Genomic DNA, 15,194 nt, shown 5'->3' on the forward strand with positions numbered 1-15,194 from the left:
ATAAATTTTAATATACAACCTCTGTGTCATGCTTGTGTTGCATGATGATGCAATTACACAGAAGTATTTGCCTCTTTTTCTTCCTAAGTGGAAACTGTATTCCCAAGCACCAGAGGAAGCTGTGTGAGGAGCGAGGTTTTTCCCTCCTCCCTCGGCTGTGTTTCTTAAAGATAACCCTGTGCCACTTTCCAGCTGCATCCCTCTGCAGTTTCCAGAGCTCAAATACCATCCCAGCCCACGGGAGGAGGGAGCCTCCCTCTGCAGACACTCGTGCTGGGCTGGCACTAGGGGCACATGGTGTGTGGCAGCTCTGGTTGTGCTCTCTCACTGGGTAAGGGTTGCTGAAGGTACACTGTTGTCACTCTTGGTCACTGCTGTCCACCAGTATGAGGCAGAAACCCCAGTGTTCCTAATTTACCAAAACAACTTAATTCTTGAATTAATTTCACAGTTCTTCCCATACAGCAATCTGGCTCCTGGCCCATCTGTCCTCTTTTCTTCCCTCCCCTTCCTTTACTAGCAGAGTTTTGTACAGAGTCTGCTTCACTCCCTCTTTTAGTTCCTCCTCTCTGTACTCTGTGTGTCCTTGTTGCCCTTTAAGGGGTCACAAACCACTTGTCCCCTGCATGCTGCCCCGCAGGGCTCAGCACCCGGCCTGGCGCAGCCTCTGCCCCCTCCCTTGGTATTTTTAGTGCAGGGAAGGCAGGTGAGAGCAGAGGGGCACAGGCAGGGGGAGAACCGCTCTGGGAGGCCCTGGCCTGGGTTTGGCAGCCTGGAGCTGCAGCAGAGCTACTGCAGGCAGGGTTAACCCTTTGCTGCAGGGCTGGGGCCCGCTCTCTGCAGCCTTAGCCAGGAAACCCGAGCTCTGCAAGCCCAGGGCCCCAGTGAGGGGGAGGCCAGGCCATGCCCAGCTCCAGTGTGAGGCTGCAGCTTGTGGCAGTGGAGGGGAAAATGTGATTCTTACTGTGTGTGGCCTTTTCCTCCCCAGTGTTGCATGGTGCTGGGATGCTCGGGTCCCCTGAGGGACTGCAGGGAGGGTGGTGCTGCACTTGCTCTCCAAGAGAAAGGAACAGGGGGAAGCGTGGGCTCTGTGGCCACCAGCACCACACTGTGATGGTGTTTGACTCTGCACAGGCACTGCTGGAGAGGATGAGGTTCCTCAGGTCCAGCAGTGTGGCACACACACTTGGCCTGACAACAGGGATGGCTCTGCCAGGCAGAAGATGGTCCCACAGGAGCAAGTCCTGCTGACACTGCTGGGAGCAGGGGGAAGAGTCAGGCAGCCCCACAGTTTCTGGATCTGGAGAAGGCAGTGCAGAGGGGGAGGACTTCTCTGTTTCCATCTCAGTAGAGCTGTGAATTTCCCGCTATAAATAGTTGCTGTGGAGACTGTGAATCTACTGCAGGCTGACAGGCCTGCTGCCAGGGAGGCAGGGAGAGGCCAGCAGTAAAGTGAATCCACCGCAGCTGTCTGAGGTCTCCTGCTCTGCCAAAGCCAAGGTTGTTCCCAGAAGTAGTGCTGTGATCTGATACCCTGCCCCACTCCTCACCACGTCCATCCAGTGATGCAGAAGTTTGGTGGGCTCAAGGACATCCCTCCTGGGGCAGTGCAGACTAAAATCAGAACAGGACCAGCTGATACCTCACTTTGGGGAGCTCCAGAATGAGCCAGATGACAAAGGGAATGGAGTGTCCTGCCCGTGAGCTGCTGCAGGGTGAGTCAGTGCTGGATTCTGGGGCTCAGAGCCCCACCGGGACCACCCGTGTGCTGCATGCTGTGACTTGCAGGGGTGTTGTGTTCAGCAAGGGCTTGTAGTTTGTGGTGGTGCAGAAGCTGAAATTGTATATTGCTCTGCTGACTTCTGACACTCCAAAAGTCCAGGGGTCATAAGGCACGACTGGCGTTGGGCAGCTCTGTATGCTGTTCCATGCAGGTTGGGTGGAGGAGTCCAGGCCAGACATGAAGCTTCACTCCTTGTCCATGACTCTCACAAACCAGGCAGGAGCAGCTCTTGGGCTGAAGTTCTCTGAGCTAGTCCAGGCCTGCAGCAATTCAGTGGTTCCACACAAAATAGTTGGAATGACAAAAGCAAAATAAGTTGTATTTAATGTGGAAGTGTCAAGAAATGAAGGATTAAAAGCACCAATTGTCCTTTATCATAAAGCTTAGAAAAGTGCCTTTCACTTTCCTGTACCAAGTTGCATAGCAACACTCTTCATCTTTTGCCTGTGCTTCCATCCAGAGAGGGTGGATGGAGGTAAATCTTGCATGCCTAAGGATACACTTGTCTTGCCTCTGCAGCAACAAGGCCACCAGGGCCTAGTGGACTGCCGAGAAACTCCATCAGCCCTAGGGCTAGAATGAGTCTTACACTTTGGGTCTGCCTCTGGGTCCTATTTTCTCACTGAAGTCTCCTATTACTTGAACACTCCACTGAGGGAAGAAACTGTAGAACTCCCATCTCCACACACTCATGAGTTTTCCTTTTGGCAGGTGAATGGTAAGCCACATAGAGATTGCTTGCTCTCAGCTCAGGCCCTGCTGTCCTCATGATGTGAGTGAAGAAGGCTTGGGCAGATGCTGGTGGCACAGGAGTGTGTGAGGGTACTGATAAGCTTAATCTGTGCACAAATAAGGAAAATGTTGATTTCAGTTCTGTTTCATAGGTAAGATGTCAGTATTTGCTGTAAAGAGCAGCCACACAGACAGGTAGCATCCAGGAGGTATATACCTAAAGAGACTGATTCTGAACAGCGTAAATGCAAGGGTCAGAAGTGTAGAAATGTGAGGAGGGGGAGGCATTTTGAGGTCCTTTCAGACTTATGTGCAAGCTTGGGTGAACAGAGTAATGTCAGCCCTGGCACTTTGGGTTTTCCCTGACAAGATGAAAGTCTTGAGCCCAGTCTGACCCTTAACTAGAACTGTGTTGGGAGCTCTCTGGGTGCCCAAAGGCAGGCTGTGCCTCTGGCTGCTGTACTGGGAGAGGAACATTCAGCATGTGGAAAGAAACATTAATGTTTTAAGGAAGTCAAAACACTGAGTCAAAACAGGTGCTCTGTCTCAGCACCTGGAAGATGTTACTGTTTCAGAACAACTCCCTGCCACCAGCACTGCCAGCCCTCTATAACTATTTCTGAAAATCCTCTGGTTCAGATGAGTTCTTAACTTTAGCGACCTGATTTGGAGGATTTAAAGTTCAATATTTCTACCTGTGATAATGATCTATGGGCATTACTATCACCTGTCTCAAGCTCTTGACAGTGTGTGTTAGCCTGAAGCTTCAGGTGTACAGCAAGTGACATTTCCAAATTATGAAAGGCTGGGTTGGGAGTGCCCCAGGTACTGTGGCTTAAATCTGTATTTCATTAGCAACATGGACTGCTCTGTCAGGTGACCAGTGCTGAAGCCAGTCCTCCATCGGTGCTGTGGCACTTGGGGACAGCAGTTGGATCAGTCTGTCTGTGCTGTCTTGGTGTTTGTGCCTTGGGCTGTCATAGTAACAAACTCCCGGAGCAGCCCCTTGCCAGGATGTCCTGTGGCCTTGCTGGGATGTCACAGGATGGTCAGTGATAAACCTGTGCTCCAGCTCCAGGGCTGGACTGTGGGCAGAGGAGCATCACTGTAGTGTTTAGAATGCAAGTTCTGTTTCACATGCCTCTGAAGCAGGAGCCTTCTCCTGCCAGCCAAAGCCCAAATTTCCTCCTCAGCCAGGATGGGGATAGGGAGGGGGTGCCACAGACCCCGCTAAGCCCCTGAAAATACACACTAGGAAACCTGAAACTCTCACCTGGCCCTGGCCCGGAACTAGCCTGCCAGCTTTCCTCTTCTGAACTTTTAAAATAATCCCCGTCTCCCTGAAGTGCTGAAAGTGTTTGTAACAGCCCGACTCCAAGAGCTGCTGAAGGGAATGGGAAGGAAAGGGCTGAGGGCACAGCAGGGGTGTGGCCACCCTGCAGATCTCCACCTCTCTTGAGAGGAGTAAAGTGCTAAAGATCACACCACCTGTGCACCACTGCCTCCATCTCCTAGTGCCAGGATCTGCTGTGCTCCAGGGCCATGGAGGAGCAGGTGCAGCAGGAGATGCTCTCAGCCCACCGCACAGGTCAGTCCTTGGGGCATGAGGCTCCAGAGATGAGATCATGTCAGGCTCTTCCCAAGCTAGGAGTGACCACAGGGATCTGTCACGTTGTCCTCAGCTGCTCATTCAGTCTAAGAGCATTTAGAGATGTCACTAATATCTCTTGGGGATGGTTTTCCACAGGAGGCCACCACCCCATGCAGGAGGGAGAGGTGTTCAACACGCGATACCAGGTGCTGCACAAGCTGGGATGCGGTGCCTTTGCCACTGTCTGGCTGTGCCAGGACATGAGGTGAGGGGCTGAGTGCTATTCAGGGGGGTGGAAAAGGGTGGCTGATGTCCTGGGCGGGGCTGGCTCCTCTTGCAGAAACAGCAGAGCACAGCCTGGGAGCATGCCAGGCATCCCTGAGCACAGGGAAAACCTGACAGCAAGATTAGTGGGGTGCAACGAGCAAAGCTGGTCCCCAGAAATCAAAGAATGTAAATGAGGTGGGATCAGCCCTTGCTCTGCATTTTCTTTTCTCATTTGGACCCTGCAGTATCCATGTTCTTTTTCTCTCCAGTCCCTTGCTGGTCCCTGGGGCAGTTGTGCTGCCAGATGCCAGTGGGAGGAATGGCCATGGGCCTGGTGTGCTGTAGGCTGAGGCCAAGGGTACCTGCAGAAGGGCAGCACCTTCCCTGGGGAGCCCAGGGCTGATCGACTGGGAGAAAGTAAAGTGCTGCTGGTCAGAGCCACTGACATGCATTGGCTGACAGCTGTGGTTCATTTCCCAGGAGGAAGAAACAGGTTGCTGTGAAGGTTCTGAAAAGCAGGGAGGGCTTTGCTGAGACTGCCCAGGACGAGGTTGCTTTCCTCCGCTGTGTAAGTACATTCTGTGGGTCTGTGCTTGGCTCCAGCAGATAGCCACTGAGTTCAGGTTTGAGTATCAGCCTCATCATCCCCTCTGCCTCCAGGTATCAGTCCAAAGAGCTTAGTGGGGAATAGGAAAAAAAACCAAAATCTGGGGAATTCATAGAAATCACCCTGGCTCAGCACTGGCCCCTGCAACAGGCATCTTCTCCTTCCTCCATCATACTGGAGGAAGTGGCTGTGCCCCACTTGCCCTGTCAGCCCATTTCTTTTAGCTGAGACTGAAATCCAGCAAAAGGGAGGAATGATAAGGCAGACAATCATCAGAAGAATGTGGTAATGTTCTTAAGCAGGAGATGGGAGCATGTCTGCTGTAGCTGTGTCATTCACAGCGGAACATCACTCAGAGGACATTGCTGTATCACAACACTGATACTGAAGTGAAAGGAAATATCTGCAATAGAAAAAAAAATTATGTACCAAAATACAATAACCATCTGAAATCAGAAAGCTTCTTTTGGTTTCTGCTAATGGGACAGTAATTAGGTGCCTGTATCTGGGTTGTAGCAAGTTGCCTTTGAAGTTGGCTTGAACTGCTAGTTCTAGAAAGCTTGTGGTTATGATTCTTCAAGTTTGCTCAAATACAAAGTTATATCAGCTTCAGATGGGTAAAAGCTATTGAATTCTGCATTTTAAATTACTCTGTGGCCTTTCTCCGACAGGTTTGAGAAAGGTTTAGTTAACACCTGTAAATCTGTAGACCATATCTAAAGGGAGATGAGCCAGATGCAGTGATGCAAGAGGAAGTACCAAGTGGCACTAATTTAATGTAATCAGAGGGCTGCTTTTCTACACATCAGCAGAACCCTGTGTAGAGAGTGAGCCTCACCCCGATTTATTATTAATTCTGAGAAGCATGCCTACCTGTTCAGCAGCACACAGCTGGTTCCCAAGGCTGTTCCCACCAGCAGTGGGGGGTTAGTGCCTGCAGAGCTGCCAGGAGAAATGATCTGGTCTCTGCTTCCAGGGCTGCTCACTTCTGTTGTGCCAGGACGAACCTTCTGGCACTGGTGCAGGTGGATCTGACATCTGCAAAGTGAGCCAAACCAAACCCCTGGCAGTTGTGGCCGTGAAGTGAGAAAAAACCAGCATGAACTTCTGTACCAGGATAAGTGCTCTGGGAGAGCAAGCCACTGGTGCTCCTTGTCACACAGGTGTGTGGTGCTGGAGGTGCTGTAGCACCTGTGCCTGGAGGTTCACTCAACTCAGTACCCTAGGCCAACAGGAAATGTCCAGGTGGATATAAGGACAAGCTGAGCACAGGGTGCTGCTCCCACTGAATGCTCCCCTGGCCTGTTGCACTTTCCAGCTGCAGACTTCTCGGGCCAAGGATGATGCTTGTGTGGGCAGGAATTCTCAGTAGATTTACCTTGAACCCTTGCAAGCCCCTGTGAGATTCAGTACCCACAGCCCCCTGTAACAAGAACTGTCCCCATGTGCTGTGTGAAGAACCATCTCTGTTTTGGACCTACTACATGCTGGGTTTGAAGACCCTTAGCTCTAGTACAAAAGACGTGTTCATCTCCTCCACCACCCCTCTGTATGCTATAGATCACTGCAGTACTTGCTCACAGCCAACCCTTTTCCAGCACAAAGAAGCCCCCTTCACTGGGTTCTTCCAGATGTGGAAACTGCTCTCTACCCTCATAAGACAAGTAGCATTCAAGTGGCCAAAGACAGCCACAATGTTTTTGCCTCTCTGCAACCCCTTGAGGGAAATTGCCGAAGGGCTGGTGTGAGGCAAAGGAAATGGACAGCCATTGATGCTGGGAGCAGAGAGCTGTCTTCTTGGGAGAATCCCCTTCCAGCACAAGCAGGAGCACTTTCTGGGTCTGCCTGGAGAGAATAAGCAGCAGGAAATGTGCTAGATACTATCAGCAGGATTGGTGTGAGTTGTTTTGACACTGTGCATATGATGGTCCCACCTTGTCAAGAGCAAGACAAAACATACAGAAACTCATTCCTGGTTTTCCCGATGTTGTTTTTGTGGGATTTGTCATGAATTGCCAACTCCCAGAAGAGAATGTCTGTGACACAGGAAAAAACAGGTGCAAGGTGTCCTTGTGCATATATATATATATATATCTAATTGGAGCTTTCTTGGAATTGTCTCCCTCAGGTAAGCTGCATGAAGAAGAAGGATCTGGCAGGAGAAAACATCGTCTGTTTGTTAGATGACTTCAGAATGATTGGAGAGAATGGTTTCCATATCCTTCTATGGAGAGTGCTTTTCTGGGCCAGCAAAGCCTGGGCTTGCCTTGGAAAGCCATAGGATGGTGTAAACCTGAGTGCTGCGCTGCCATGAGGAGAATGAGCAGGGCTGTAGATGGAGCAGGGCACATGGGCGTGGCTGGAAGGGAGAGGCTGAATTAGGAGTTTTTTTCTTTGGTGAAAGACAAAGGGTTGGTGGTAACACCCTTTCCCTGTAAGTGAATCCCTAACTCTTTCCCACATGCCTGCTTGGTATTTGAAGTGCTGGGTCCTTCCATTCGATGTCTGATGGGAAATTACACAGCCCAGCGACTACCCTTGCCTTTTGTGAAAAAGTCTTTACAGCAGGTGAGAACTTAGCTGCAATCAGGCAAGGGCACCAAGGGGCTGTTGGCTGCAGGACATGCCAGTCTTCCTTCAAACGGGAAGGGCTTGGGCGTTACTGCCTAAGCCTGCAGCCTCCTCAGGTTTGGGAAGGAGTCAGGACTACGAAGTGCCAACAGCCTGCAGCTCTACACCAGGGAATCAGGACTGGCACTTCTGTTCCCATCAGTTCAGTAATCATTGGGCGCTCTGCTGCTTGTAGAAGTAGCAGGGGACAAACAGCCTGTCATAGTTCTGCTCCTTGTAGACAAACCATCTCTGCCCTCCTGTTGCCTTGAGAAGTCCCCTTTGGCAGTAATGTCAGACTGCTGGCATTTGCCTTGGCATCCAGCTGTGGGTCACACTGTCAGCTCCAGCAGCTTGCTGCCACTGAAGGCTGCTCAAGGTCTCACTCCCATCTTTCCACTAATTTCTAAATTACTGATTTGGTCAGCTGGTTCTCTTTCCATGTTGAGGCTTCCCTGTGCAGAGCCAACTTTTCCTTCATCTCCTGTAAGGATGTGTTGTGCCTATTTAAAAGATGGTGAAAACTGAGTTTCTTCTGGGCTGGCTCTGCTTAAGGAATAGGAAACCTGAGTGAGGCCTCAGAATAGTTGAAATTACTTTTTGCCTCTCATGCTGAGATTTATCAGAAGTCTGCACACTTGCCAAGATGAAGATTTGCTACCCTGATTCCTGTGCCCTTCTAGGGACACTAAGAAAGAAAATTGCTTCCTCCTTCATCCTATTTTCTGTAGTAGCCTCTCCTTTCTCTAAAGAAGTTCCACTAACACCTGAGTAAGTTACACAAAAATGTAGTGGCATTACCTCTATGCTCCATTTCATACGCAGGCTTTTGCTCGATACATTATCTGCTTTAATTGTAAAATCTCAGGTCTGCTTTCCTCCTTCAGATCAGCACTGGGGCAGTATTTACTTCTGATTCATTCCAGTTTAGTTATTTAAATCTGTCCCCACGTTTCACAGTTACCATTTAAGGCTGATATTTCCCTGGGGCTGGTGTTCATCCCAGAATAGAATTTGATAATACAGAGAATATTTACCAGTCCTTTATGACTGACCACAGTGTTAAAAAACAAACCTAAATCTCCCCACAGCCTTTTCTCTGTTATTGATTTCTGATAGTGACTGTTCATCTCTGGTAGGTGTTGTTTATCTCTTCCCTGTGACAGGCCAGGCTCTCCCTGCTGCATCACAAGCTGTTCTTTCCCTACATGGCTCCCCTGCAGGGCCCTGAAATCCTCACTCTGCACTCACTCATGGTCTCTCCCCCTCCTGTCTGTGTTATGCTGTGTCTTCTTTTTTCCTTTTATGATGGGACACCCTCCCATGCCATGTCACTGTCATTCAAATGAAAGTTGGGGGCTGGTTATAATCAGTGGGAAGGCACAGAGGTCCCAAGACACAACAGCCATATAAACAAGAATGTTTTTTCCAGGAGAAAGTTCAACTTTGTAATCATAATGCCTCCTCATACCCCATCCTCTTCCCACCTCCCTGGGCTTGCCCATGCATGCTGGTATCTGTGGATTGTCACACTGCCTTTTGCTGTGTGTCACCCCAAACATCCCTTTCCTCACTGGGCTGCCCATGCCTCCACTTGCTCCTGGGGCTCTGCTGCTGTGTGGGGTGATGAAACCCTGTGCCTGCTCCCATAGGCCACCCCAACAGGAAAGCATTTATTGCTGATAGTGACCACCAATGTCCAGACTGTCCCTGACTTGCACTCCTGCTGTGCCTGCCTGCTCTGGCAGCTGCTAGGGCAGGAGAGGTGGTGGGGACTCTCTCAGGGCCGGTGTGACACTGCTGCCTCATTGCCCAGGTGCTGGCAGGGCTGCACTTCCTGCACAAGAGCTGCCGCATCATCCACGCAGACATCAAACCAGAGAACATCCTGCTCTATGGAGGCAGCAAAAGGCTCCAAAGGCTTCTCAGGGATACACTCGACTGCAACCAGGGAACAGAAGTGAGGCTAAAGGAAGCAGGTGAGCACCCCAGGGCTTTTTTAACAAGAAAATGGACTTAGGTGTTTATTGGCAGGAGAGAAATGAGAGGCAGCAGGTACCTTAGGAAAGGTTCACATCTCCTGCAACAGCCAGTACAAAACATTACAGCCAGTATAAAACATTACAGCCAGTTTATCCTGCTGAAAGGCCTCTCCTTTCTCTGCTTAACACAAGCACCAGCCTGGGCTCAAGGCAGCTACAGAAATGTGGTCCTGCAGGTGGGTTTGTGTGAAGGATGACTACAGGTCACAGATATCTTTTAACAGCCCCGCTACAACCTTGGATCTCATTCTCAGGGCTTTAGGTACAGGACAGTTCCACATGTCTGATGTTTTCAGCTACTGAAAGGTTTACATACAGAATGGCTTGATCAGAAAGCTGTATGACACTCCTGCTCTTTATGTCTCTCTTTTTTGAGGTTGGTGGGAGACTTGTATGTGCTGCTAATCTTCAAGGCCTTCTGAGACATAATTTATTTGCACAGAATGGTGTGAATATTGAATAAGATGTAGAGCTGGAGAGTTTCTCAAGAGATTATCTCATCTCCCAGCAAGGAGACCTTTCATATCATCCTTGCACTGTGTTCTCCTGTGAGCATTTCTCCCACAACAGTGTTGTTTTGTCTCTCAAACTCTGGAGCAATCAGGGAATGCTAAATTAGTGACCAAGTCTTTTGCTCAGAGCAGAAAAGCACAATATAAAGCATAGGCTGACAGCTCACTCTAAGGCACTAAACCAGGAATTACCTTTTTCTGGGATCATATGGAAGCATAACCTCCATGTTGCTTGCCAAGCAGGCTGTATCCAAGGTCTGTGACAGCCAGGGTTGTTGAAGGCTGAAGAGAAATTACAGATGTTTTGGTTCTGATTGGTGCTCTCTTCTGAGCCCACAGTAATTTAACCTTGGTGCTAGAGGAACCTTGCAGCAGGACGGAAGCATATGGTCACACTGTTTTACTCCAAGCTACTGTTCTCCCAAACATTCTCTTATGTTTTTATACTGGATACCAGGTCTTCTTTTGTGTTCCTTCAAAAAAAGAGGGGTGGCATTTGATTTATGATAAAAAATATTTAGGACCTTTTAGGCCAAGAAACTTTAAGGGAAGATAGACATGCCTCTCCTGTGGTAAGTGGTGTGTACTCACTGGTTCAGAAAGACCTGATTTCTCTTTGTTCTTTCCATCTAGGAGGTGATCTTGGCAATCAGTTGGAAGAATCTGATTTAATGAGTGTAGAGGTGAAAATTGCAGATCTAGGAAGCGCATGCTGGACAGTGAGTCTGCTCTAAATTTCAATCCCATGACAATGTGGGATGCTGTGTGCTTCTTTCCATGTCACTGTGTGTCTGTCTGTTCTTTACAGCTGAACAGCTATTTCAGAGATGCTGATATTGTAGCATTCTCATCTGCAAGCTGCACACAGTCTTCCTGAGACATTGTCAGCTTTGGATGTTTCTCCAGCTTGCAGTTAGTCCCTACAATTAGAAATTTAAGCCTATGTTCAGTGTGAAATGGTGGGAGGTAGATTTCCAGTGGTGTCAGTGGGGCCAGAAACGTGCTTGCTGTGTCCTGTGAAGAGCTGAGAACATGCATTCATGTCCCCAACGTCCTGTCACTGCACAAGAAGCGTGTGACCACGAGCTGCTGTGACTGGATTAGGGACACCAGCAATAGGGGGTTTGTTTCTGTTTCAGTACAAGCCTTTTTCCAAGAAGATACAGACCCAGCCCTACCGTGCCCTGGAAGTGCTTCTTGGATTAGACTACGGCACTCCTGCGGATATCTGGAGTACAGCCTGCCTGGTAGGACTGGGGACAGCACTGTGTGTGTAAGGGAGGTGACAGGACTGGGGACAACACTGTGTGTGTAAGGGAGGTGACAGGACTGGGGACAGCACTCTGTGTGTAAGGGAGGTGACAGGACTGGGGACAACACTGTGTGTGTAAGGGAGGTGACAGGACTGGGGACAGCACTGTGTGTGTACCGGAGGTGACAGGACTGGGGACACCACTGTGTGTGTAAGGGAGGTGACAGACATCACCTGGCCAGGGCTGCATGTCCCTACAATCCACCCATACATGTAAAGAAAGCTTCCTTTCTGAGAAAGCAAAAGGGGCTGTTGGCACTTACTTGCTTTAGGGCAAAAGTCTGCTGGTGGTACAACCCACTCCTAATTTAGTTTAAACTCTTAAGGCAATTCACACTCCATGTAGATTAGCTCAGAGGCTTGCTGCACCAGGCTTGCTGCTTTTCATCCTGCTAGAGCTAAAGGTGTTGTTTAAATGTGGTACAGATCAAGCCAGTGTGAATATTTCCACATTTTTAGGACGAGTTTTCTGTGATAAAGAGGGTAATTGGTACTATTAGTTAGTGGGCAAGGAAAACTTCAAGACAATTAGTGAATTAACAGTGCTACTCCATTTCTAGGCATTTGAAATGGCGACTGGGGAGTGCCTATTTGATCCTCAACCTGGGAAATACTTCTCCAGAGATGATGGTAGGATTCAATGAGTTTTATTCATTTCACTGACAGAATGTCACAGTCTGTATCTAAATTTTTCTTCCCTCCCTCCATTTAGATCATGTTGCTCGTATTATTGAGCTCTTGGGAAGAATTCCTCCTCAAATTGTTTTCTCATGGAACAAGTCAACAAAATTTTTCAGCAGGCCAGGTAAGAACTGGCATAGGAAGTTTATTTTTAAAATCACTGCAGATCTCCAACACACTCCAACTCAGCTCACGCTGCACTCCCCCAAAAGTTACTCAGACAGTGCAGGCTACAAGCAGGGATGGAACACAAATGGAAATTTCATAAATAACAGTAACACTCCCTGCCCTGCCTATCTTTGCAATCCCCTGAGCATTCCAGGGAGGAATGCAAAATCCTGAAAAGTGGTCATAGTAAACACCCAAAAGGGAAAGCATTTCCATTATTTCTGCTTTGGATTTGGAGAAAATGGAAATAGAGACAGGAAACAGCTCCATGCCAAGAAGGCCAAAGAGTGTGTAACAGGCTGGATTTCACCTGTTCATTGGCAGAGAACGATGACCAGGAATGGGGCACTCATACCCTCCCAACATGGCTGCTATATTTAGTTTTCTGACCCATCTGAAACATCTCTTCTGTTTTATTCTCCCCAGTTCCTTTCCCTTTGATTCATGAGTCTTGAAACCCTTCTTTGACCGCAAGGCATCACATGACTTCTGCAATGTGGCCTATCATCCTTCTCAGCTTTCATGCTCACCAGCCTACCCACAGTTCATTCAGCGCTTAGCACTGGTCCCATGCTGTAATTTAACAAGCACCTCCCTGCACATCCACCTCCTTTGCTCACACTTATGCCTTCCATGGTGCTTAAAAGAAATGAGTCAGAACTAGTTCTACATTCACTCTCCCTGTGAACCAACCTGGCCTGACCACACTTGCCTAACTTGAATCACTCTATTTACACCATGCACTTCCCAGGACAAGGGTTGCTTCCCGCTCAGACATACGCTCTGCTGGCCCCCATAAAGCTGCCTGGACATAACAAATTCGACAAAAGTGTCTTACGAGTTCTGACACTGAAATAGCATAATGCATCCGGGTGCCTGTGGGCAGGGGCAGGGTACACACAGCAATGGCTCCGGCACGGTTATTCTGGGAACACTTTGTGCTCTCTTAGCACATTTTCAGCTATGAAAAGTACTCAGGAACAGGGAGACTCCAAACACTAGCTTGGAAAGGTGGTTCCTGAGAAGCACCCGACAGCCAAACCTGCAAGGAGGAGAGCAGGTGGAGCTTACAGAGATAATTCCGAGAAGAAGGCAAAGATCTTTCAGGATGCTTTGGGTTAATTCTGAGGCGAGGCGCGGCAGCCTCAGCCGCGCAGGTGTGACTGAGGCGCCGTGCCCACGCTGTTTCTGCCAGGCGCACTCCTGCGGCTCTCCCGGCTCTTCCCCCGTAGCCTCCCCGGCATCCTGGCGGACCGGCACGGCTGGACACCGCGGGAGGCGGCCGCCTTCGCCGCCTTCCTGCTGCCCGCGCTGCACTACGCGCCCGAGCGCCGCGCCAGCGCCGCGCAGAGCCTGCGGCACGCCTGGATCGCCGCGCCGTGACCCGACCCGCCCGTCCCCGCCTCGCCGCTCCCCGGGACCCGCCGCGGCGACCGCACCGCCCACCCGCGGGGGCCGGCCCGGCTGCCACGGCCGCCCGCCCGCGACTCCCCGTGCGCCGCCTCCGCCGAGCGACCCCGGTGCCTGCGGGGCGGCGGCTGCGCAGCTCCCGGCGCGACCCCGCGGCTCCACTCCCTTCCTCCCGCGCCCCCGCAGCGCTGCGGACCGCACCCGTGGTTCACTGCGAGCAGCCGCAGACGGGGCACACGGGCACGGGAACCGGGCGGAGCCCCTCGGCCGAGCGCGGGCACCGAGCGCCGCAGGGCCCCTCCTGCCCAGCTCGGCCGCCCCTCCTACCGCGGAGGGGCCGTCCCTCCGCCTCGGTGCCCCGCGGCCTTTGTTCGGAGCCTCAGGGACGGGTCGGGGCAGCTGTGGGAGCGCTGGCCCCGCCGGCCCGGCCCGAGGAGGGGCGGTCTCGGTCCCGGGCGGCCCCGCCGGGAGCCCGTGACGGGACCCCCGGCCCAGCCCCCCCCTCCCCCTCAAACCCGCGCGCGCGGACGTGCCGTGCGGCAGGCCCCGCGCGCGCTCCGCCGCGCAGGCGCCCTGCGCCCCCCTCCGCCCAGACCTGCTGGCCGCCCCCCGCACCGCCCCTTCGTTCTGCCACGTGTCCCGACGCGGGAGTCGCCCCGCGCCGAGCGATCGCGCCCCGCCGGCCCCGCCCCTCGGCACGTAGCGCGGCTCGCCCGGCGGGCGCTGCCGCAGCCCGCCCGCCCCGCTCCGCGTCGACGCTGCCGGCGGCCTCCCCCCCTCCTCTCCGCGTCGAGTGGCAGCGCCGCGCGCCAATGGGGCGCCGCGACCGTGGGGCGCGCGGCGGGGCGGGCGCGTGCAGCCCAATGAGGCCGCAGCAGGGGCGGGGCAGCGAGGCGAGCTCGCCAATGGCGAAGGCGGGAGGGCGGGGCCGTGGCGGCGGCGGGCGCCCCGGCGGGGCGGGACGCGGCGGCGTGACAGCCAACGGGGAGCCGGGTGGGCGTGCCCGGGGCGCCCCTGGGGCCGGCGCCGGGGATCCCCGTGTACCCAGTGCCGTTTCCGCCCGGCCCGGGGAGAAGCCGCCGCCGCCGCCGGGGGAGGGGCCGCCGCCGCCGCGGCCGAGCGCTCGCTCTCGCCGGCTGCCCGGGACACGCCGTGGCGCCGAGCCGGGCCTGGTGCCGCGCAGGGGCCCGGGGAACGGGCCGGCCAGGTAGGCGCGGGCAGGCGGGAACCGGCCGTACCTGGCGGCGGTAGGGAACGCTGGGGCGGGCGGCTGGGCGGACGGCCGCGGTGGTTCGTGGCGCGGCCCGGCCCGCGGTCTGACGCTCTGCTCTGCGCTGCCTTGGCAGCCCGGGCGGCAGCGTCCCGCCGTGCCCCCGGAGGCCCGGCCCGAGCTGACCCGGTCCGGAGCCGTGTGCGGACATCATGGCGGGCCCGGCGGTGCGCGGGCTCGGGACGCCGGTGGCCGGTGCCGTGCCGGGG

General features: G+C 52.8%; 1 protein-coding gene across 1 annotated transcript; it reads left to right on the forward strand.

Moving 5' to 3' along the window:
• Positions 1 to 4,057: 4,057 nt before the first annotated feature.
• On the forward strand, positions 4,058 to 13,688 carry LOC310913666 (SRSF protein kinase 3-like; the record flags this gene model as incomplete). Its single annotated transcript, XM_083869279.1, has 11 exons — positions 4,058 to 4,103; positions 4,263 to 4,371; positions 4,854 to 4,941; positions 7,109 to 7,201; positions 7,447 to 7,548; positions 9,407 to 9,569; positions 10,778 to 10,863; positions 11,284 to 11,391; positions 12,017 to 12,086; positions 12,169 to 12,261; positions 13,501 to 13,688. The coding sequence occupies 11 exons, from the start codon at positions 4,058 to 4,060 to the stop codon at positions 13,686 to 13,688; spliced, it is 1,146 nt and encodes a 381-aa protein (XP_083725405.1).
• Between the last annotated feature and the right edge of the window lie 1,506 nt (positions 13,689 to 15,194).

This window comes from Zosterops lateralis (genome assembly GCF_965231275.1).
Source record: "Zosterops lateralis genome assembly, chromosome: 11".
Lineage (NCBI taxonomy): Eukaryota > Metazoa > Chordata > Aves > Passeriformes > Zosteropidae > Zosterops > Zosterops lateralis.